This window comes from Eleutherodactylus coqui, chromosome 1, assembly GCF_035609145.1.
Source record: "Eleutherodactylus coqui strain aEleCoq1 chromosome 1, aEleCoq1.hap1, whole genome shotgun sequence".
Classification (NCBI taxonomy): domain Eukaryota; kingdom Metazoa; phylum Chordata; class Amphibia; order Anura; family Eleutherodactylidae; genus Eleutherodactylus; species Eleutherodactylus coqui.
The window spans coordinates 290,952,248-290,977,283 of NC_089837.1; the positions used below are offsets into that span (position 1 = coordinate 290,952,248).

A 25,036-nucleotide genomic window follows, 5' to 3' on the forward strand; every position below is an offset into this window, starting at 1 on the left:
TCAAGAATGATAAATATTTCCATTTAATTTGTGCAGAGCAATTGTAGAAACCCCTCTCTTTTCATCTTCAGTGCCCTTAAAAAGTTTAGTGTCCTCTGTTCCCTTTCAATTCGGCACTGAAGCATTAGCCTCTGAAAAACTTGTGTGTTCTCCTCTTCATCACTGTGATCTACTTGGCACATATTCTTTTGTACCCATGCCTGGTCCGTGTCATTTTGTAGTCTAGATCGCTCCCTACTATACAGCTCTCTGGATTTCTGTGGGAAGAAAAATCCTCAGTAATTACATAGAAACGGAATACTAACATGAACAATTCTGTATTGAAATATCAAAGTACTAAAACAGCAGATTCAAAAGGGCTCAGGGAAAGACGATTAGAGACCACTCTTACTGAAAACTTACACAACTTGTCAAGACTAAAATATACAATGAAATGATAGTCTGAACACGGTTATACATGCATGTAGAAGAAGAAAACGTTTCATTTCCTAATTATCATCTGGATTGTGGCAAATTGTCATAGTAAGCATGATATTTCATTGGCACAAATTGTTTTAAAGCCTGAAAGTCATTGTATTTGTCCACATGTAATGGGGGAAAAAAAAGGAGAGTATAGATTATTCAATGTTCCAACCCCTTTGTCGAAACTCTCAAAGCGAAATCCCCTAAGTCCAATGTTCACTGTACTTATTGCAATGCTGCACACAATGGGGTGCTAAAGACGTCATTCTCCACTCACTTACAAAAAGGACACTGGCACAGGTATAAATGATGTAAAAGCGCATTGTAATTTTTGAAGATGTCCTGTTCACATTGTTCTGTCTACAAAATGGCAGGTTCGGTGTAAGAATACAAAAAGTGTACGTCAATTGTTCTTTCCCCAAACCGTCACTTGTATTTAGAGTTCAAGGTACAAAAGGGAATGGTTTGCATGGTTCTACCAAATATCTTAAAACACCAAGTCCCTAAATTTTGCAAATAAAACCTCTATTGTTTAACTCCCTGGCAGTGTGTTCGGAGCCTGTTCGGACCAGTAAGGAGTTACTCGAGAAGAGCGATGCTCCCTCGAGTAACTGCTTTATCCGAACGTGCTCGCTCATCTCTAATCACTTGTTATCAGAAAATGAAGAAACTAGCCAGACCCGGTACAGTGAACCTATGACTTTAAGGATGTGCATTTTATAGTGTTAGTCTGTGCCTGGAATACGTCTTTAAAGCCACTGAGGTCTGCATCAAATATATTTACATGACATTCAAAATCTACAATAGAGTGACATTTGTAAGAGGGTTTTTCCAATTTTAATGTGACTGTTGGGTGGATGTTAAATGACTAGGTGATGGGTTTTGGTTCAATTCATTCCATTATACCACACCTAGATAGGTGATCTATTCTGATGGTGTCCTTACCAAGAGTAAAATAAACAATCCAATGCCAGTTCTGGCCTATGTGACCAAGCCAAATTGTTCAAACCGGACATGTTACATTTTGTGGTAATAACTTTGGAATGCTATTATGTATTCAAGTCATTCTGAGCGTAGTTTTTACAAAATTTTAGATCCGTAGTGCATTTTGGTTGGTATGTTTTGCATTTTTTTTGTTTAAAAAAAAAATAAATAAATTTGCATTTTTCAAAATGTGACAATTTCTGCTTGTAATACAGATAGTCATACTACATTAAATAGTCAACATTTACAATATGTCCACGTTATGTTGGCATCTTTTTAAAGATGTTTGTGGATGAGATATATATATATATATACATACACACACACACACACACACACACTTTTCAAATTTGGAAGAATATTCTCAAACATATTTTGCACGGCTATCACATGCCTGGAGACCATGCTGATTGTACTCTGGGCTAATTGCCCTTTTACGCGCGACAATTATTGTTCAGATTCCCATGCTCCTGGGAAGGGAAGAACGCCCCCCTGACCTGCTCCGCCTCCCTTCTGGCAGCGCTGTGGGCGATGCCAACCATACTCACTCCTGTGTAGCACCACAGGAGCGAACATACACAGTTATACACACAAAGTTGCAAGAAACAGTAAGCAAACCCATGGCATTTTCTGGATTTCTGCACTGCTTATTTAATAACATTGTCTGATTGTGTTTGTCTAGAATTATGACTTCGATAATCTAATGACACAAACAGTTGTACTGTAGAGGACATTCATTAAGCCTCCATGCTGGCGGCACTCTGAGTACAGCACAGGAGCGAGCTTCACTGGGGCGCGCTGTCAGTTCGTCCTGTGTAAATGGGCATTTAGATTGTGTTGGTCTATAAAGGTGACTTCGATAACAATCATATCACATTTTATTAGCAGTCAATGCAGACATCCAGGTAATTCCAAAGGGTCCCAGCATCTTCATTCAGCATGGGCGGGCCCCTCCGGGCACACTGTATTCTGATTTAGTAGAACTGTTATTTTATGGGGCATATACCATATATACTAAAACATGTTCCCCCAGAGTTTCTGCCCAATTGTTCATCTCATCCTCATGGTTGTACTTTAATGCTGAGGATTTTCTATGTTGAAAAATCGACATTAAGCTACATGAACAAAAAAAGTTATGTAATAAAAAGCAATGTACTAACCTGAATTGCACTGTAGTTGTACTGATATCGCAGAACAGCCTCACACAAGTTCCAAAAGGTGTACTCTGGCCACAAGACTGACTGGAATACCAAGCAGGCATGTGAAGTCTAAGAGAAGATTAAGGAAGTCAGTCATTACTGGACTTTGAATTCCATCTTTTGTTCCACCGTGAGCTCTGTCATTCTGTGGTAGAATTTATACTATTCCAGCAAATACAATTTTAGCCCCTGAATGTGAGTGCAGAAAATGTTATTTTGCAGTGTTTTCATACAGTGTTGCAGCAATGATGTTTCGTACTAATACAAGACTGCAACCGCCAATTGATGAAACAGTGATCTCATTAACACCTTGTTGCTTTTGGGCACATAGACGCCCTCTGGTGTCGAGGTTTGTTTGGAGTGGGATCAAAAAAGACAAGACCCAACACCTGCCTATCGAAAAAAAGTTATTGTGGCCGGAAGAGGACGACAGAATATTATCCAATTTAATTTTTATATTTTAAGATAATTTTTTTTTAAAGTAGTACAGCAAAAAAAATATAACATTTTGTATTGTCGTAATCACACTGACACAGAATAAAGTTATGTCAGTGTTGTTGCAGAGTGTATGCCATATAAACAATACCCCCACAAAGATGGCGAAACTGTGTTTTTCCCCCCATTTCACTTTAAAAAGAGGGAAATTGAAAAAACTTTAATATTGATATATCCCCGATTTGGCCAGTGATTGGCTGCCATGGTTACATCTTGGTAATGACACAATTGCTGCAGCATTAACCCCTTCCTGCGGGTCACACAAGCACTTCATGCAAGCCACCGTACTATTACGCCTCTGTCTGTGCCATCTGGAAAACACAGCTTACACTCTGTACTAATGGTCGGGATGGGAGATCCCTGGGTCTGCCATGACTGTAAAATCTAGAAATACTGCTAAATACACTGCAATACGGGAGTATTGCAATGTATTATGAGTGATCAGAAGATCACATGTTTAAGTTTGTACTGGGACCTAAAGCAGGAAAGCAAAAAAAAAATTAGTCAATTTTAGCTTTAAAGCCTCCTTCACACAGGCGACAAAGTGGCGTGATTTTGTTGCGTTGTATGGGAACCCCATGCTTTGTTATGGGTTGCTTCACACATGCAATGTTTTGTAGCATGCAACAGCCAGACACAAAAACCTTGTGGGTCCGAAGATATGCGCACGACACGCAAGGTTTTGTAGCCCAAGTTTCCCCATTGAGCCTTCCCCTGTTGCATCGCACGAAAACGTGATTTTCGTGAGGTACAACTTTAGCAGTAGGAAATCCTACTGTCAAAACCTTAATCTAGGTCATGGCTGCAAGGAAAAAAAACAAACAAAAAAAACAAAACAAAAACCACATACATCACCTCTCCAGCGCTGTCAGCCCGGCCGCGTCTTCTCCCTGGTCCCCGACACGATTCTTCTTTATCTCTTTTGGCCAGGGATTAAAAAATTCCCACCTTTTGGAAGTGCTGGCTGTGATTGGCTGACGCTTAGCCAATCTCAGCCAGCACTTCCAAGAGGCGGGGATTTTCAATCCCTGGCCAGAAGAGATGAAGAAAACAAGTGGCGGAGACCAGAAAGAAGCTGCACTGGAGCCCCAGACAGCATTTCTAGGTGACGTATGCTTTTTTAAAATTATATTTTCTGCAGTTAAGGTATATTTTCGGGGTAGGGCTTATGTTTCAAGCCCGCCCGCCCCTGCCCGAAAATTCTTGCATGTAGTGCTACAAAATTGCAGTATTGCCGCAAGAAGATGCAGCGATATCGCACGGACCAGCAACGCGATGTCGCTGCGATGCCGTGTCGCCAGTGTGAAGGAGGCCTAAAAGAAAGAAAAAAAAGTTGGTGTTGCTCTATTTGTAATGACCCGTACAATAAAAAAAAAGTGATTATTCATCAGGAACATTCTAAGGAGGAGATGAAGAAAAAAGTAAAATGCTATTTTTTGTTCAGTCTGGTTCTTGCACGTATGTGTTCAACTTGCTTTACCTGTAGAAACTGTGTAGCCAGAAACTGCAACAATTTATAGGATATACAGTTTTGGAACCCTTCAACTGGCCATGGTACAGAATACTGTGACATTGGCATATGTGAAAGATCACTCACACAGAGCTCCTGTGAGAGCTTCACCCCCTTTATTGTCTACACAGCAACATTGGCTGTATAAAACCTTCTATGTGTCTGTGCACAATGATCTGTTGGAGCATACTTAAAATTTGTTTCACACAACATTTTTTTTTTCAAGACTTTTTTTGTGGGATAAACAGTTGTGGCCAAATGTTAGCTGTAGGCCAAAAGGAAGTTAGGAAACATTATAGACAGTGTGGGTTGTTTTTCTGGCATTTTAGGTCAACTGCATTTTTATTCAAAATGCAGCATGCTCTACATGATGTCAATAGAATGTATCCCACACACTCTGTTCTTGGCCATTAGCTTGTTGGGAAGATCAGCTGCCTCCTCTGTTATCCATGCTCTAAGTATGACAGTTTTTTCCAAGCAGCCCAAATGTCCTTATAGGTGTTTTTACCAGATTAACAAGTTACTACCCGAGTGGCACCCACTGGGGCGTTTCTTTTACTGAAATGGAGTACTGACTATGCATGCTCTGCCAGTACTCTAGTCAGAGTGATATCACTGCTGGGGAAGAAGCAACCCCCACAGTGACAGGACAATGGGAGTTCCCTATAATGGAGAAACCCCTTTCACCTGTGCTCAGCTGTCTCTTTCAGTCCCATGAACTTTGGATGCAGTGGCAGTACCAATACACGGCTCCATTCAAAAATTCATCCTCACCAAAACTTGACCTAAGGAACCCCTGATGCAGTAATAGTGGACATCCCAGAAAAAAAATATATAATTTTATCACCTACTATCCCGTGAAGAGGTGAAAAATGGGAAACCTCTTTAACCCCTTAATGACGCAGCCCTTTTTTTCCTCATCATTTTCGTTTTTCCTCCCCCTTTAAAAAAAATCCTCACTCCTTTATTTATCCATTGACGTCGCTGTATCAGGACTTGTTTTTTTGCGGGACGAGATGTATTTTTCGAAGGTACTATTTAATGTACCATATAATGTACTGAAAAAAAAAAAAAAAAAAAAAAAAAACACCTTTAAAAAAATTCTAAGTGGAGTAAAATGAAAAAAAAAAACAAAAAACAAAAAAAAACACACGACACACTGCCATCTTTCGGTGTGTCTTGTTTCTACAACGCACAAACTGCAACAAAAGTGACATGATAACTTTACGATAACCAAACTTATTTTTGCTATAGCATTAAATCATACTGCAATCAGGCAGGCAATCATGCTACCCCAAGGGCATGGCTTGCTAGGCATTCTGCCATGACACCCACACTGCTCCCTGCGATCTCCTAGCTGGGGGGGGGGGGGGGGATTTAAATGCTGCTGTCAATTCTATGGTTAATAGCGGTAATAAACAGCTGGTGCCCGTGCTGAATGAAGGGAGGTCACCCCGTTATCTCCCTTCATACAAACCCTGACCCTGAAGGACGCAACTGTACATCCTATAGTGGGAAAGGATTAAGGAATGACCTAACATTGCAGAATAAGAGGAAAGGCCTGGAGGCTTCACTTGGGCCTCAGTGTATCCACCTTACAGCGATTCCATTGCCTGGGTCCACAAGTGTAGATGTCCAAGAACATCTTTGATTACAATTTTTAAAATTGTTTTTAAAGCCAGGATCAGGAGTATTTACATGGCCAACCTCCCCATTACACCAGCCTGAAAAGTGAGCTCAGGGGGAGCCAGGCACCCAACACTGTATAGAATGGGAAAACATTTTACATGCAATTGCACAAAATTGAAAAACGCATTGCAAGAAGTGGACAATTCTTACCTGCCACAGAAGAAAGTCACTGAGTCGGACTTCACCAGAGGTACGGATAAGAAGGTCCGGATCGGGGGAATTTGAAGTGTACAAACACTGGTCTAGAAGACTCTCCGATACATCCCTAAGGAACAAAGAGCTGCAGATCAGTACAACATAACTACTACTAAATTATCTAATACGTCCAATAGTTTTACATCTAGCTATCAGCTTCGACTCCTTAGGGCGGATTCACGTGGGCGTTTTTGCGCACGCGATATGCGGAGAATAGAGCCAATTGATTTCAATAAGATCACTCAAATCACGTTTTTGCGTGTGTGAGGAAAAAAAAAAAAAAATACAGCATGCTCTACTTTTCTGCGCATTTGCGCAAGAAAATGAGTAATATGCTGCACAATTTTCGTAGGATAAAGAACATGGGTCCTTTCCCATGGTGCACCGTGGGCTCTGTGCGGTCCATTGCCGATTCCAGCCTCCTGATTGGCTGGAATCGGCACACGGGGCGGAGCTACGATGACCAGCTCTCCGGCACGAGCGGCCCCATTCACCAGGAAGAAGACCGCACAGCGCAAGCGCGTCTAAAAACGCCAGAAGAAAGCGAAATTAGACGGATCCATGGCGATGGGGACGCTAGCAATGGAACAGGTAAGTGAATAACTTCTGTATGGCTCATATTTAATGCACGATGTACATTACAAAGTGCATTAATATGGCCATACAGAAGTGTATAACCCCACTTGCTTTCGTGAGACAACCCCTTTAAATATTAACATTTGCCATGTCTACTTTATGACGACATCATTATCTACATGTCCTTTTTTTCCCCCCTTAGCTCATTACAAATAATAAAGTTCTGAGGTGGCTTTGAGATACCAATATATTAGACCCCTCCATGATCCATAAAAACAAACAAAAAAAAAAAAAAAAAAAAAAAAAAAAGCAGAGCCCTCCCTGCTATCGGCTGCTCACCACTTTAGTGAATACCGGCAGGGGCCGCGGCTCTCTTGCCAGAATTCACTCAGCGCCGATCATGGCGCACACTGTGACGTCAGTGGGCAGCCGGGATCCTCCTCCCCCCTCCCCCAACATCGCGTCTTAGGTTCCGCGAGAGCAGGGCGAGGAGGCATCTGGCAGCACACTGTTGTCAGTGTGCATCCGGGATCAGTGCTGCTAGCAGTACCAAGCTTCCACGAGGAGGAGGGGGTAAGTATGTGGGACTCGGGGGCCGCTGTGGGGGGTGCCACTATTACTACTGAGGACCGATGTGCAGATGTCACTATTACTGCTGGGGACCGCTGTGAGGGAGGGGGTGGGTCACTATTATCCCTGAGGTATGTCTACTTGTGCCGGAAAATCGGCAGGGCTGTTTAAAAATAGACTGCGTGCAGAGTTTGACTGGAAATGCTGCAGGACGTTCCACGGAAATTTCCGCTGAGGACATTCTGCAGCATTTCTGCATCCAAAAAGCAGTCAAAATCTGCACGCTGTCTATTTTGAAGCAGTCCTGTCCTTTTTAGAACGACGGTAAAAAAAAAAATCATATGTCGTGATAAGCCCGCCCCCTGACGTGTTGGCACTTTGTGATAAATAAGTGGGATTCGAGTTGCAGCTTGGGCACTTTGTCTCTAAAAGGTTCGCCATCACTAGCTTAGGGGATTTCACAGAGTGTACAGTATACCTAAACTTTCAGCTGACTTCTAAGAACAAGCTGTTATGTGTGTACATGAGGGATACTTTTTGATCATTGTATGACTTTTCCCTCTGCATATGCCATATCCAATTACACCGGGGAACAAAAAAAAAATAAAAATAAAAAAATATTCCATGGTGCCTAGAATTTTAGACCTTAGTCTAGGTATTTTTGTACCATCCATTTCATTCTAGGAACTACAGTTTTGAGATTTAAAAAAAAAAAAAAAAAAAAAAAAAAATTGATAATGACATCAGGAATATGTACTTTATTTTCCCGCCAGCACTTGCTTAGTGTTAGTACATATGATACATATTGTCACCACTGCACATCACACTTGGTTCGATGAAACAATTTGTAAAGACATTGGAGAGAAACCGAATGTATTTTGGCTACAAATGTAGAATATTTCCTGCGATGAGCACAGAGAAGCATAAGGCCTCATGTCCACGGGGAAAATCAGGTCTGCTACGGATTCTCCATGGAGAATCCGTAGCGGGTCCCTCCTGCCCCGCGGACATGAGTGCTAAAAAGAAGAATAAACTTACCCGCAGCGGACCGGGAAGGTCTTTTCTTCACGGCCGGATCTTCTTTCTTCGGCCGGCGGATGTACTCGGCACGCCGGCAGTGTACCGCGCACATGCGCCAGGCACATCCGCCGGGTCGAAGCAAGAAGATCCGGCCGTGAAGAAGAGAAGAAGACCTGCCCGGACCGCTGCGGGCAAGTTATTCTTATTTTAGGTCTCCCGCGGATCCGGACGGCTTCCATAGAAGCCTGCGGGAGCTGTCCCCGCGGGAGACCCGCACAAAAATGGAGCATGGCACATTTTTTTTCATGCTCCATTTTTTAAAAATTCACTTTTATTGACCATCCACGGGTATTTATCTACCTGCGGGTGGCCAATGCATCCCTATGGGGTGCGGATCCGCATGCGGGTGATCCGCTGTGGATTTAAAATCCTATTTTGTCCGTGGACATGAGGCCTAAGGCCTCATGTCCACGGGGAAAATCAGGCCCGCTACGGATTCTCCATGGAGAATCTGCAGCGGGTCCCTCCTGCCCCGCGGACATGAGCGCTGAAAATAGGAATTTAAAAGAATTTACTCATCCGGAGCGGGCGGGGAAAGTCTTCTCTTCCTCACGGCCGGATCTTCTTTTTCGGCCGGCGGATAAACTCGTCACGCCGGCGGCACGTCGCCGACGTGCCGCGCGCATGCGCCGGGCACATCCGCCGAGCCGAAGCAAGAAAGATCCGGCCGTGAGGAAGAGAAGACCTTCCCCGCCCGCTCCGGATGAGTAAATTCTTTTAAATTCCTATTTTAGGTCTCCCGCGGATCCGGACGGCTTCCATAGGCTTCAATAGAAGCCCGCGGGAGCCGTCCCCGCGGGAGACCCGCACGAAAATGGAGCATGGTCCAGATTTTTTCATGCTCCATTTTTTTTTAAAATCACTTTTATTGACCATCCGCGGGTATGTATCTACCCCGCGGGTGGTCAATGCATCCCTATGGGGTGCGGATCCGCGGGCAGGAGAAGAGTTAAAATCTGCTGCGGATTTTAATTCTTCTTTTGCCCGTGGACATGAGGCCTAAAGCTGGTAAATTCGATTGACCACAAATCCGGGAACTCATGAAAGACTAGTGTTTCCAAGATTCAGTGGACAACTTTGAGGCGCGTGCGTGGTCGTTGTTTTGTATGGAGAGTAGATGGTATGACATCTCCCAGACACACACAGATCCTACTCCACCATCACTGTCTCTCATGAAAGAGAAGCAGCGGCAGCACAGAAGACATTGTAGAAAGTACTTAGAGCTGTAAATATGATTCCATCAGCTGTGATGCAGTAAAACACTTACTACTCACTGCAGCATTATCCCAGTTTGTCTCTGTAACTGGCTCTTCTTTTGTCCCAATAGGACGTAACATGGCCTGTCAGTGAGCCGTTAGTCTGTCTCATCTCCCAAGACAGATGTTAACAGTTTTTCAGAGTGACGGACAGTTTAGGAAAGAGGAGGAGACAATTCGCTCTGATAAGATACATTACAAAAGTTTCTTATACCTGCCTGTACTATTGATTCATGATAAATTATCAAGCTCAATGACCATTTAAAAAGGAGGTGAAACAAATTTTTTTGTAGATTTTTAATTAAAACCCCTTTTCTTCCTGGAACACGGCTTATGTTAAACTGAAAAATTAAAGTCAATATTTATTATCCCAATTGTGTAGAGGGAGCATTTTATGGATTTGGGAATGTTCTTGTTATTAGGATGTTTTAGGAAACTACACCTCTTAAGTAATTCATCTAGGGTTCTAATGAGAATTTTGACCCTCCAGGTGTTTTACATAATTTAATGTGCACCAAGTGGTTAAAGCCGCTCACACTCACAGCTTTTTACCACAATTAGCGCGGCGCTTGGGACTCCACGTTAATTGTGTTACAACCGCACCATTGTTTTCAATGGGGCCTTGCAGACCATCGCTCGAATGCCACATTTTCGCGTCATCTGTTCTATTACTCAGCGTTTTCACATTTTTTAATGCACTCCATCACAATGATGGAGCGCATTAAAAAGCAGTGTCAAAGGCTGTGCCATATGTTCGAAAACACAGCTCAAAAATCGTGTTACAATGCTGCGGTTTCAAGCGGCGCTTGACTGAACACATGTGAGAGTGGCCTGAGTGAAAACGGCTAGTCTTCCAGAATCGTGCAATTCAGTGTTCAATGTTGCGCCACTAGAAAAACACACCCCATGCATTATGTGCGTTCTCCAACATATGGCAATGCCACAATCTGCTGACTGGCCACACAGGGAAGACTGCCATTTTGAGCAAGGATTTTGCTAAAAATAGGTAGAAATTGGCCTATGTTAACGAGCCCTTACCTTTCAGGTACTGGCAGAATTAAAGCCTCCCTTTAAAACGTAAGTGGAACTCAGCAAAAGCAATGCACTGTCAGGGATGCAAAATTTGACACCAAGACAATCTGATGATCCTCGATTTTTTAAATAAGCAGTCAGACCTGTGGTCATTCTGGAAGGGACACTGTGCAATTATAATAATGCAGGAACCTGAGGACTGTCAAATCACGACCTGACCATCACCATGTAGTAAATTAGGGTGTGATAATACATTGGTACTTCAGTCTGCACTTAAAGATAAGCTTTTTCAAAAGCCTCACACTGAGCATAAGTCACAGAAACATCTTTTATTTCACTTCATCTGCACTTGGTGTATATACATAGTAACATAGTATGTTAAGCTGAATGAAGACAATATCCATCTAGCTCAGCCTGTTTTAACCGCTCCCTTGTTAGTCCAGAGGAAGGCAAAAAAAAAAAGCGAGCCAATTAGCTCCCATGGAGGAAAAAAAACTTCCTTCCTGACTCCATAATGGCAGCCAGAGTAATCCCTGGATCAAACATTTGAGATCAACAACCCGCTGGTCACCTAATGTCTATATCCTGTAATATCATAGTACTCTAGAAAGACGTCTAGTCCCCTCTTAAACTCCTCTATGGATTTTGCCATCACCACATCCTCAGACAGAGAGCTCTACAGTCTCACTGCTCTTACAGTAAAGAACCTCTTCTATGTTGGTGATAAACCTGCTTTCTTCTCGATGTAGCAGATGCCCTCTTGTTACCAATGCAGTCTTGAGTATAAACAGATCATGGGAGAGATCCTTGTATTGTTACATAGTTATTTGATCGCCCCTTAGCAGTCTTATCTAGGGTAAATAATCCCAATTTTGATAGCCTTTCTGGGTATTCCAGTCATTTCATTTATTAATATAATAGCTCTTCTTTAGAACCAGTCAAGCGCTGCAAAATCTTTCCTGAGCACTGGTGTCCAGAACTGTACACAGTATTCCATGTGAGGCCTGACAAGTGCTTTATATAGCAGAAGAATAATATTCTCATCTCTCGCCCCTATACCTCTTTTAGCCACATAAGTGACACATTTTTTTTAGTTATTTACAGGTTAAAAAAAGTAACTTTTTTTAGTAATTTAAAAGTCTATGACTCTTTCAGATCTTGGGAATGTAATGTTTTTTCAAATATTTAGTATAGTTTAGCCGCCCCAGCAGTGATTTTTGGGGAAGTGCTGGAAATGTAAGCCCTTCCCTGAAAATCATCCCTAGCTGTCAGTGAATGAGTGGCTGAGCACTGCCTGTGATTGGCTGAACGATCAGCCAATCAGACACAGCATTTTCAGACGGCAGGGATCCCACGTGGCAAGACCCACCAGACCCCGACAGCAGCGGAGACGTGAGTAAGCATATACAGATATTCATTTTTTTAACACGTTTGTGATGACTTTTAGGGAAGGGCTTATATTTCAAGCCCCCCACCCCCAAACTCCCCGGGAGAAGATAATCGCTGCAGGAAGTCCCCTCATGTCAGCACTGTCACAGTGTTCAGCGATAAGGACTCCCCGCGGGGGTGATGAAATTCTCTGCCACTGCTATTACAGCGGATAACGATCATTGCCCATTGATTTCAATGGGGCCCAACCGCTCGTGTGTCGCATGGCATGCGCCGGAGACAAATTTAAAATTTTTCTCCCGAACGCATCCCTGACGACTGAGTCAGGCAAGGGGTTAATGCACCCCAAGACTTTATTTGCAGCAGCTAATTGGCATTGATTGCTCCAGTTAAATCTGCAGTCCACTAGTACCCCCAGGTCTTTTTCCATATCACTATTCCCTAGCAGTACCCCATTCAGTGTATTTTGGTGACATCCGTTTCTCCTGCCCATGTGCATAACCTTACATTTATTAACATTGAACTTTATTTGCCATTTTTCTGCCCAAGCCCCCAGTTTATCTAGGTCCGTTTGTAGCCGCACATTGTCCTCCGTTGCATTGATTATATTGTATAATTTTGTGTCATCTGCAAATATTGATATTTTACTATGCAGGTCGTGGATAAATATATTGAACAGAATGGGGCCCAATACTGAACCCTGTGGTACCCCACTAGCAACGGTGGCCCAATCAGAGTACAAACCATTTATTACCACCCTCTGCTTTCTATCTCTGAGCCAATTCTTTACCCAGATACACACGTTTTTACCCAATCCAAGCTGTCTCATTTTATATATCAGCCTATTATGCGGCACGGTGTCAAATGCTTTAGAGAAGTCCAGATATACGAGATCAATAGACTCTCCCAGGTCCAGCCTAGAGCTTACTTCATCGTAGAAGCTGATCAAATTGGTCTGACATGATCGACCCCTCATGAACCCCCTGCTGGTGAGGCGTTATGCCATGGTTTTCCTTGAGGTATTCTAAGATGGCGTCTCTGAGAAACCCCTTGAATACTTTTCCAATTATAGCGGTCTATCACGTCACTTAGTACCCTTAGAACCCTTGGGTGTATTTCATCCAGCCCGGCGATTAAATTGATTAATCGATTTTAATCCTCTTTAACCAGTTCTGAATTTCCTGCGTTGGGCATGCATTATTTAGCTTGGGGTTCGTTTTATTCCCCTGCATCTCCCTTGCCCCATCTAGATGTGGGTCTTTAGGAAATTCAATTAAGAAAAAAAAAATTATCTGAGAAACGGCGTTAAAAATGTAGAGGTTACCGATCAACCACAGGGATGCAAGACTCGGATATGTGGCACTAACACAAATAAACTCAGTGCTACAGTTTTTTTTATGGTTGTTTTATATAGAATATATATAAAATTTCTAAAAAGTGGATTACAGATTAATAAAGAATAGCTTTTCCACTGGCAGATTTTCTCCCAGGAACAAGCGTCGATCAACATTTTAGCGAGACCTGCACTCATTAAACTGCATGTACATGCAGCGATTAGCACTACTGTATGCAACCAAACATTTGTTAGAAGAGTTATTTTTCCATCTTCCTTATTAATAATTGTGCTGGCACATGCAGTTCCATTGTTGTAGGCAGCACATCTCCGTTTACACAGGACGATGTGCTGCCAACAATAGATGATTTTTAGTGCCACACAACAGATGCAATCACCTGACAAATCAGGGTTTGCTCATATGTTGACTGATCACTGGCATCTTCACATGGCAGGTAATTGGCTGGTTGACCATTCATTCCATATGATCTGCCCATGTAAAAGGCCCTTTAGTCACTGATCAGACACCGGTACGCAGGGCTGGAATTTATACACTTAAAGGGGTTCTGACATGAAAAAAAATTGTACTCACCTTGCCTGATCGCCAGGCATGTCCCCTCCAGCCGGCATCTTCTTCTGTGCCTTTAAAGCAGAGCAGGAGCGGTCAAAAAGACCGCTTCCTGCTCTGGTCCATCCGTCAGGCACTTCCGAGGTGAACGGACGGACCGCACAGTGCTTGCTGTGGACGGCCCGTCCGTCCTGCTGAACTCCGGAGTGCTGAGCATGCGCAGTGGAGACGCGGCCCGTCCTGACTTCTGTCAGAGGGCACCTCTCCACTGCGCATGCGCGCGATCCCGGAGCGGCGCGGCTGCTGGAGGAAGAAGACTGCCTGCGGGGAGGCATACTAGCACTTTCTGCTTAGGTTAAGCAGCGCTGCTGATTAGAGCCACCTGATTGGCTCTTCGGCACCACGTGACTGCACAGCGTGCACCAATCAGGTGGCTCTAGTCAGGCTGCTTAACCTAAGCAGAAAGTGCTAATATGCTGCCGGGAGATGACCCCCCGATGTCAACAACAACAGGAGAACAGCTAAGTATAAGATTTTTATGCTTTAGCAGCCATTAACCCATGGGTTCCCTGGGTCCATTAGGCAGACCAGGGAACAATGGCTGCTAAAGCATAAAAAAATTATTTGTGTCAGAACCCCTTTAATGCATCATTTCCTGTATTATTCTAAATTACAAAAAGGAGAGAGAAAACAAAAACACATAACAAAATACTCTGAAAACATGTGGAGCAAGTCCCAAACTGACATCCCCAAGTTATATTTATCACTGATCAGTCTTAGGGCCCCTGGGGGTCAAAGGAGATTGGTGTATTTATTTTTTTTTATTAAATAAAGCAGACCAAGGATTTAATAACTGATCAGGAATTTATCAATCAGCCACAAGGAACAAACCGCACAGGGCTGGTAAGTATGGTGATACAGATCACCAGGTTTGGGGAGGGGGGGGGGGGGGGGGTGTTGATCACTAATGAAAGGGAGGATGGGAGTAGTTTTTCTACAAGGCCTTCACAGAATACAACATTTTTTTGCTAGTACAATCCTTCTGCTCTGTGGGTCTAACTGAAATGAGGCAGAAGGAATAGGATCAGATACCCAAGATGACCCATGAAGTGCTATTACTGGTCTGCAACAATGGGCAGACCAATCTTAGCAGTCAGCGTTGTCAGACTGCTGTGACTCGTCCCTAGTCGTGGCGATTGGCTGCTGTCCAGGTTAAAAAAAAAAAAAAAAAAAAAAAGGGGGGGGGGGGGTCTTAAGAAAATGGCGACTGCTCAGTCAATAACGTCTGACCTGTTTGCGGCAATGGCCGTTGAGTCCCTCAATGTTGAGCAGTGCTAGGTGCCTTGCTACTCCAACACTGTTTCTTTAGATACAGTAAGCTTCTAATGCGATACTGTAATCTTATGGCAGTTCCAATTAGCAATCACACACCCGTGATGTAATATTACATCATGCAGTGGAAAGGTATTAAAATGTGTTTGAATGTTCAACCAATGATCTGTAGCAATCTGAACAAACTTAAAGGGGTTGTCCCGTGAAAGCAAGTGGGGTTCAGCACTTCTGTATGGCCATATTAATGCACTTTGTAATAATATACATCGTGCATTAAATATGAGCCATACAGAAGTTATATACTCACCTTCCCTGCGCTGCCGTCCCCGTCTCCATGGTGCCATCTAATTTCAGCGTCTAATCTCCCGATTAGACGCACTTGCGCAGAAGGGTCTTCTCCCTTCTGGTTGGTCCGGGCACGAGCGGCGTTCTGGCTCCGCCCCTTCTACGCGTCATCGCGTAGCTCCGCCCCGTCACGTGTGCCGATTCCAGCCAATCAGGAGGCTGGAATCGGCAATGGACCGCACAGAGCCCATGGGAGAAGACCCGCGGTGCATCGTGGGTGAAGATCCCGGCGGCCATCTTGGAGGAAAGGAAGGAAGAAGTTGCAGAGAGGGGATTCGGGTAAGTAAATTTTTTTTTTTTTAATTTCAACACATCCCTTGGGTTTGCCCATGCAAACAAAAAAAAACAAAAAACCACAACCCGTTTCGGAGTGGGACAACCCCTTTAGCTAAATAGAAATACATATACATAACACTTAAAGCAAGAAAAAAAAAAAAGGCAACAGATACCTGGGTTCTATAAGCCCTTCTTGTACTCCCCACGCCATCTCACGAACCGCATTGCTCATCTCATGTCGGGATGTGTAAGCAAAGCAAACATTTAAAAAACACCTTTAACAGATAGAAAAAAGAAAAAAAGGCATTATATTTAATGGTAGTTTAAGTAGTGTCAAAGTACTTGCTTAAAGCAACCCTACAGTCCTGGACAAACAAAGATTGGCAGCATAACCTCTCGGATTACCTGATGTACACTTTGCATCTGTAGTCAGAGTCTGCTCCGATGAGCAGCGCTGTCAAATTAGAGCAGCACGAAGTATCTTAGACTACAGATGCATACTATGCCTGAAGTAGTCAGAGAAGCCGCGTGCCTATCTTGGTTTGTCCAGGATCAGGGACCACTTTAAATGTCATCTAACGAGAGTTTTGTTTCTCTAGTCAGGCACTGCTTGAACAAAGCACAACCCACCAGTTTAACACTGCATTAATTTTCCTTGAGTTAATCAAGCCAAAGCCATATAATTAGTATCTGGAGGTAAGAGCCATTTGGCAAAAATGGCTGTCATAAAATTCCAGATTTCCTCAAAAAAAAAAAAAAATTAAAATCACATTTCCGTAATGGAGTTCTGACAAACTACATTTCATTAACCCCTTCATGACATGGCCTATTTTGGGCTTAAGGACGCAACAATTTTTGGCGGATTTTCTTCTCCGTTTATCAAAAGTCATAACTTTTTTATTTTTCCGTCAACGCGGCCGTATGAGGGCTTGTTTTTTGCGTGGCGAACTGTAGTTTTTATCGGTGCCACTTTTGGGTACATAGACTATATTGTACAACTTTTTTTTTTTTTTTTTAATGATAGCAGGGAGAGAAAACGCATCAATTCTGCCATAGATTTTTTTTTTTTTTTTACACCGTTAATCATGCAGCATAAATGAGACATTCCATTTTTTCTGCGGACCGGTACGGTTACAACGATACCAAAATTCTTACATTTTTTTTAGTTTTTCCCACTTTTCTGCAATAAAAACCCTTTTTCTGGGTAATCTTTTTTTTTCTTCTAAATTGCTGCATTCAAAGTCCTGTAACTTTTTTATTTTTTGATGTACAGAGCTCTATGAGGGCTTATTTTTTGCGAGACGAGCTGTAGATTTTATTGGTACCATTTTGGGGTACATACGGCTTTTTTGATCACTTTTATTGCGTTTTTAGTGAGGCAAAATGCTAAAAATGAGCATTTTGCCTCAGTTTTTTAGCGTTTTTTTTAGCGTTTTTTTCCGTGCACAGTCAAAAGCATGTGCAACCTATTGTACGCGTTGTTACGGACGCGACAATACCAAATATGTGGGATTTAATTTTTTTTTAACTTTTTTTATGCTAATCTGAGAAAAGGCATTAAAAAATGTTTTTTTTTTACTCTTTTTTTTACATTTTTTTTAATCTGTTTTTTTTTACACTGTTTGTGTCCCTCTGAGGGACTTTAACCACTGCCCTGATGATCGCTGGTATAAGGCATGGCAGAGCTACTGCTCTGCCATGCCTTATCGCTTGTACAGCGATTATAGGCATAGGCAATACAGGACGCCAGTGTCTGGCGTCCTGTTGCCATGGTGATAGGCCGGGCTCTCGTGATGACATCGCGAGTTCCGGCCGGAGACACAGAGGGAGCCGCGCTCCTTCTGTGAACTCTTTCCCTGCCGCGATCTACTTAGATCGCGGCAGGGAAGAGGGTTAACAGCGGGGGGGGGGGGGGGGGGGTGCATCTCCGATGACCCCCCGCTGTTGCAGCGGGACGCCGGCTGTGACTGACAGCCGGCTCCCGCTGCGGGATAGCGTGGGATCACATATGATCCCGCGCTATCTCCAGGACGTAAGTTTACGTCCTGTTGCGGGAAGTACCAGGCTGCCAGGATGTAAACTTACGCCCTGCAGCGGGAAGGGGTTAAAATGTTGTTAAACCACAGGATCTGATAATACAATCCTCCCGTAAAGGGGTTGCACACTACTGAGAGCTTATCCACAGGTCATCAATAGTAGCTCAGAGGGGGTTGACTGCCCAGAACACCAGCTGATAGGTTGTTCTTTGGGCTGTTGTTCTCGTGCACTAAAGCCATTTTCTACAGGAAACAGACAGCTCCGTTCGCACTGCAATGCCCAAGCGTGGTATTACAAGCCCAAGTTTCCAATACAACAAATAGGAACTTGGCCTGCCATACCAAGACGGCCCACTGTAGTGGGAACTGAGCTGTCTGCTTCCTGAAGAAATCAGCTCAGTGCATGAACACACCACCCCCAAAAAACAGCTGATTGGCAGGCTTCCCAAGAGATAGACTCCTACTTGTGTGTAGTGGACCTCATTTTCCCGCTCGTGTAGAGCTGCTTGACCAGTTAACAGAGTTAGAGATGAGGCACATTATTGAAATGCGAGAAGCTGGTTGGTTGTATTTAGGAATTGCCCGCCATGTAGGCCGTTCCAACCAGGCTGTTAGGAGGTGTTGGGACCAGTGGATGCGTGAGGGCACGCACACAAGGTGACTAGGCTCAGGACTGTATTTGTTTTTATTCAAAATATTATATGGAGGTTTATACTTAATAGAAAATATATTTTCCATTTAAGTATTGCAAACTGTCACCCACTTTTGGATAATGAGGCACTCAGAGATAAGACACAACCCCTTTGAGAATACAGGGCTTGGGGTGGGGCAATCAGCTGATTACTCTGAGTCCCACTCAAGGCAAACAGCTAAATTTGCCAGGGAAAGCCAGCGCAATCCTGATTTTTACCGTGTAGAGGGGCGTACAAATGTAGTTGTCACCCTAGTACAACCCCTTTAAACACTTACTTAGAGTAAGCCTTGGTTTCCAGGACAGCCTGTGCAATAAGCTTCTGAATGTCTAATGGAAGCAGACTCAGGTCACCGATCACTCGTATACAAACTTCATGTTTCTCAAGCTTATCCCTGCAGAAAACAAGTGAAAATGAACATATTCAGTGGTTGCAATCACAGAAATAAAGTTGATCCTTTAATTGTTAGTTTTACTACCAAATCACATACAGAGAGATAGGAGCTTTGCTGACACCCAAGCAGCAGCTACTGGGTACTGCAACGCACACTGGGAACACCATATAACTTCAAGAGTACATAGGCAGCAGTAGCTGTGAATGGCAACTGCAGCCAAAATTCTAGCAGCAAGTTGAAATATTTGGACTATAACTATTTTAGTAGTGATTTGGAGTTCTGGCACACTGAGCTAACCAAAACAATTGATATATAAAAATATATTTTATTACTCAAGAACCGTTAAGCACTTCATAAGTGTAGAAATTAGCATTTTCTCAAAGATATTAGGTTTCTAATATCGCTTGCATTATTTATTTATGCAAAGTTTCTTGAAAGTACAGTGCTTATTTAAATGGTCTTACTTCTCTTCAAGCAGACGTGTGAATTTTTGGCGAGCTAGTTCCATAAGGCCATCTACCTCTTCCTTAGAACGCTTGAAATTCTCAATGCTGAAAGCATAAACTGTGACCTCACAGATTCCAAGGTTTAAGCACCAACGCAATGTCTACAGAGAGGAGAGGGGAAAAAAGTTGCATTACTGTACTATCATTTAACCCTTTCCAATCCACTATCTGACATCTGAAGACATTCTAATCGAAGGCTGTACAGATCCGAAGTCGGAAGACGTCCGGCAGGGTATTCTTACTGTAAATTACTGGTCGCTCTGTTGTCGGGGGGCCTCTCCAGTATATCACATACCAGAGTACTGGCTCTAGCCAGTAGATGGCGCCATTGTATAATGGCAGAAAGAGAAAGCCCCCTAGGAAACCCTGAATCTAAAATTGGATTGCAAAGGGTTAAGACTGGAATAATTATAAAACTACAAGTGGATTAAAAAAAAAACAAAAAAAAAACATATAGCTTAAATCCTTTTCTTTTTTTTTGTCTACTTCTGTGTACGGAAATAAAAACCTGCATCAAAGTCAACACGAAAACTGCATGTGTGAATGCAGCCCAAAGAGTTTTTCCCCCCTGTTTTTTGATCACTAGATACAGTGTTTATACAGCAGAGGAAAGTGTAGGGCTGTGGTAATTGATGCACAGATAAATTGAGAAAGTCCAGCTTTGTGTAAACCGCTTCATTAAACAATCTAGACAGACAAGAAAGAACAGAGAACATGCTGGAAGAAATAATGTATTGGCTGTTTCATCCCATTTCTTTTTGGTTCAAAGAGGAGGTTTTTCCTCCCTACAGTCTGCGGTATTGAAAGCGTTAACCGCCCATTATGGAGTAGAGATTACCATCGCAACCATATGGTATGAACCGCCGACTGGACTTTTTATTGCATTATTAGTTATTTATTTTTGCTTTGTTTCCTTGTAATTGTATCTTGCCTCTGGTGTCATGTGTTCTTGCTTCAAGCAACCCATTGGCTGTTTTTTGTGATATACGTGTTACTCACGTGTCTTCATGTCTATGATTAAGGGCAACACGCTTGCTTGAAACATGTAAGACGGAATATGCTCTCTGTTCCTTCATGTCTGTCTGGATCATTTAATAAAGACTGAAAGCTGTTAACCCAAACGCTGGACTTTCTCCATTTTCCTGTGCGTCAGCTGTGGTTTCCAGCTAGTCCTTGCATGGGATGCCAGAGGAGCCGGTTTCTGGTTTGCATTTCTGCTGTGGTATCTGACATCCCAAGATCGTAGACTGATCTCATGTGATAAAATCTAACTTGATGAAGCTTAGCTCTGACTGTAACATAGTTTACAGTACACTGCCGAAAACATTTTCATAGATATTTTTATAAGCACTACCTGGCAGTTATCAATAAAAGTAAGGCAGTTTTCTGACTTGGCATTAAAAAGAAATAAGAATTGGCATTGTATGCACCTCGTTACAAGATACAACCTTGTATAGTACAGTAATGTGCGCCGTATTTCTCAATAGATGTTCACAGCGTTGGGAAGTATGGCACATGCGTTACTCCACTTACATTTTGGGGTACTACTAGGTGGTATGTCAATTTTTGTAAAACTGCTTTTAGGTGTATAAAAATGGTAAAACAAAATAAGACCCTATTTGGAACAAACAGGGATCACTGATTTAAAAAAAAAAAAAGGCAAAACCGTTTAATAAGCATGTTTATTCAGATGTGTAGTAGGTTTGACTTAAAATACCTTGTATTTAAAAAGCTAATAGACACCCCAGGGATGTGCCTTCATGTAACCCCAGCAACATGCCTTTATGTACACCTAGCAAGTATACATCAAATTATATCAGCCATAGATACAAATAAATTAATATAGCATATTTATAAGAAACTGACCTCGGCAAGCTTTTCAAACCCCTGTGAATGGCCCTCTTGTCGCTCCACATGGCATTTCTTAGCATATCTTCTGTTCCCATCCATGATGAATGCAACATGTTTGGGCACTGGGCCAGCCTGTTTTACAAAGGTGAAATACTGTCAAGACATCAGCAATGCTTGTATACACATATACACAGTGGAACGGCTTGCCTACCTTAAGGATATTTGCACATAAGCGTTCAATCAACGATAGCTCCTTGTCCCGAATCCAAGACATGTTAGAACAAGTCTAAAATAGAAGAGCCTTATTGATAAAGCTTCCATGTACATTAATACATTAAAGAGGTATTCCCATCTTACAAAGTGATGGTAAAATGTGAGGATGTGGTATCACTTTATAGTCAACGTCTGGGACCCCCCACATGTCCTGAAAATGGAGGGGCTTCAGTGCTAATTTTTTGCCAGTTTCCCCTGCACAGCGGTGCTCCCAGCCACCCAAATGTGTTGAAAAAATAACAGAGAGGACGTTTCACTATACCAGCTCTGCGCCCCTCTCATTCTGAAAATTGGCAGGGGATTCAGAGGTTGAAGCCCCACCAATCACAAAGTAATAGCAAATCCCAGAGATATGCTATCACTTTACGAGATGGGAGCACTTCTTTTAAGGAACATTCAGATTTTGGAAAAGAAATGCTATTATTTGTAGAATAGAAAATTCTCCCATATACTCTCTGTATCCGTTTGCTATCATTCAATAGGATCCTCAAGTAAAACTCTGTCCTGTCACATGCATCACACAGGCACGCAGCTCCTTACAAGACAGAGATCCAATACCGTACCCGGATCGGCCTGTCAGCCCATCACAGGGTTACAGACTGATTTTATCCATTGGTCGCTTCTCAACGACAGCAAACAGAGATCTTGAGGAACTAAGATGGAACATATTACAGAATCATATAACCCTTAATTGTACAACAAAAATCTCTACTTAGTTTTGCCTGACTGTCAGACAGAGCAGGGCTACAGCCACACAAACATGCAGGTAGTGGTATCTAAAATGTCTATCTATACCTGAGCCTTAGGCCAGCTTCACACAAGCATATGCATGCGCAATACGTAGGAATTAGACCCCATTAAAGGGGTTTTCCAGGGAAATACTATTGATAACCCATCCTCAGGATAGGCCAGCTATAGATGACCAGCTGGGGTCCGTTGCTCAGGACCCCGACTGATTAGCTGAGTGAGCATAAGCTGTCAAGGCTGCAATAACACAGAGGTTGGAGCAGAAGCCTTGTAACTGCAGGCACAGCTCTTGTTGAAATCAATGGGAACCGTACTTGCAGTTACAAGTGCAGGGCACTATACGGAGGTCGGCGTGGAGACTTCCGCTCCAACCTCTGTGTACTTAGAGCGGAAGTCTATAACTGCAGGCACATCTCCCATTGATTTCAATGAAAGCCGGGCCTGCAGTTACAAGCGACGGCCACTACACAAAGCTCGACACAGAGGCTTCTGCTCTGACCTCTGTGTATTTGCGGTGATGACAGCATGCGCCTGCTCAGCTGATCGGTCGGGGTTCCAAGCAACAGACCCCCGCAAACCAACTATTGATGATCTATCCTGATGATACGTCAATATTATTTCACTAGAAAACCCCTTTTAATTTCACTGGGTTTGTTCAGATTTCCATCTTTTGCGTGTGCATCAAAAGGTCCCCATAGAAGTCAATGGGGGTGTGCAAATGCACATTACACAAGGAGATGTGTGAAATACTGCATAAGCCCTTCTGTCCACAGCCATACTAGTAAAATGCTGTGGGTCTCCCCACAACACTTCACTGTTGTCTGTAAATATCACGTCTGCTGGCAGAGGGCATATGGCTGTGAGTATACTACACATGCCCGCGTATCACATGCGCACTGAGTTTTTCTTCTTTAATTCCCTGTTCTGTTAAATGGTGGGGATGCATATGAAAACACTGCCCATATACAATGTATTACATATAGACAGCGTATCATACGCAGCCTATACATAGGGCTCACACTATGTGGTATGCAGAGAAATGAAGCATGCTGCGATCTATTTAATGTGTGCATCTACACGCACATGGATGAATGAAGGGCCACTGACTACATTCACTGCATATAATATGAAAAAACACCCGCTAACATCAGCCCTAGCTGGAAAAAGAACACATCTAGAACTAATGCTTCAATCAGCATGCCTCACGGGGGCCAAACGTACAATAAAATACGCAGATAAGCGTGCAAATAAGCATTCTTCATCCTGCAGACATGCAGCACACTGACACTCACATGAAGCTGGCCCTACACACAGACCTACAGGGGACAGACGGGACACAGCCATGTACAATGATACATCCCCCCAGATGGCCTCTCATGATATACCAGCGGCTATGCCGGGCTCTGTAGTTTCAGAGCGGGGCAACAGGCTGGTACTGTGCAGCCATACGCTACATGGCAGTGACCGTGCATCTCTGCAGTAAAGCTGTCCAATACAAACGTCTCTTACCCAGATCTCATCACCTTCTATGGATGACAGACTTCCGCATTCACAGGCAGCAGAGACCTGCGCTGCGGCTGACGTCAGCAGGTCGCCGTCTCATCACGTCAACGCAGGGCCAGGCTGATTGGTCCAGGTGCGAGCGGGAGTTCGGCAGCGGACCAATCACAGGACGGCGAGCTGTTCTGTAAACTGCTGCTTGTGGTGACTTCGGCGCGGGAAGCCTGGGGTTTATTGTGTCAGTGGGGGAGGGGCGTCACGAGGTGGTTACGACAAACCGCTGCCCATAGGTGTTCGTGCAGACTTAGTGCGCGCCGCCAGTAATGTGGGGGGACGCGTAACGGTTTCCCGCACAGAATGCTGCCAAAGCCTTCACCTTGCTGTCCCCGTATCAGCAGGCTTGTATATTGGCGGACATAACCCGTGCCGGAGGCATATTTGGTATTTCAGCCGCACTTCAGTAGCGGTGAGCGATTCCAGCGACCTGATTGGAGATGTGCACGAGTGGTCGGCCGCTTAAATAAGCAGCAGCAGGGCCGTAAGAGGGTCGGCAACTAACCCTAAACCCTAACCCCCCGCGGGTCTCGTGAACTAGTACGCGTGCAGATCTCCAAGGGGGGTGTGTACCCAACAACCAATGAGGTTGCTGGAATCGCTCACCGCTACTGAAAAGCGGCTGAAATACTATATATGCGTGCCGCAGGCATGTTATTATATTCCACAAGACTTCTGCTCGATTTGCAAAC

The 25,036-nt window shown here is 43.5% G+C and overlaps 1 protein-coding gene across 4 annotated transcripts; it reads right to left on the reverse strand.

The window, feature by feature from the left end:
- Positions 1-24,549, reverse strand: DHDDS (dehydrodolichyl diphosphate synthase subunit). Of its 4 annotated transcripts, none has more exons than XM_066573045.1 (9): positions 24,300-24,405; positions 21,982-22,056; positions 21,786-21,902; positions 19,878-20,020; positions 19,297-19,413; positions 16,465-16,566; positions 6,490-6,604; positions 2,607-2,714; positions 1-257 (listed from the first exon to the last, which is right to left on the reverse strand). In XM_066573045.1, the coding sequence occupies exons 2-9, from the start codon at positions 22,042-22,044 to the stop codon at positions 24-26; spliced, it is 999 nt and encodes a 332-aa protein (XP_066429142.1). In that variant the 5' UTR covers positions 22,045-22,056; positions 24,300-24,405; the 3' UTR covers positions 1-23. The 4 variants fall into 4 exon arrangements, with proteins under 4 accessions (XP_066429142.1, XP_066429152.1, XP_066429162.1 ...); XM_066573055.1 differs by lacking the exon at positions 24,300-24,405 and adding an exon at positions 24,083-24,165; XM_066573065.1 differs by lacking the exon at positions 24,300-24,405 and adding an exon at positions 22,607-22,628.
- Between the last annotated feature and the right edge of the window lie 487 nt (positions 24,550-25,036).

What these genes read in the sequence shown, in the direction of transcription:
- DHDDS (XM_066573045.1), bottom strand. Translation starts at nt 22,044, where the DNA reads ATGTCTTGGATTCGGGACAAGGAGCTATCGTTGATTGAACGCTTATGT. An exon ending in GGTTTGAAAAGCTTGCCGAG is followed by an intron (nt 20,021 to 21,785) that starts GTCAGTTTCTTA and finishes TCCTCTCTGTAG; the next exon opens with ACATTGCGTTGGTGCTTAAA. An exon ending in ACACGTCTGCTTGAAGAGAA is followed by an intron (nt 19,414 to 19,877) that starts GTAAGACCATTT and finishes TGTTTTCTGCAG; the next exon opens with GGATAAGCTTGAGAAACATG.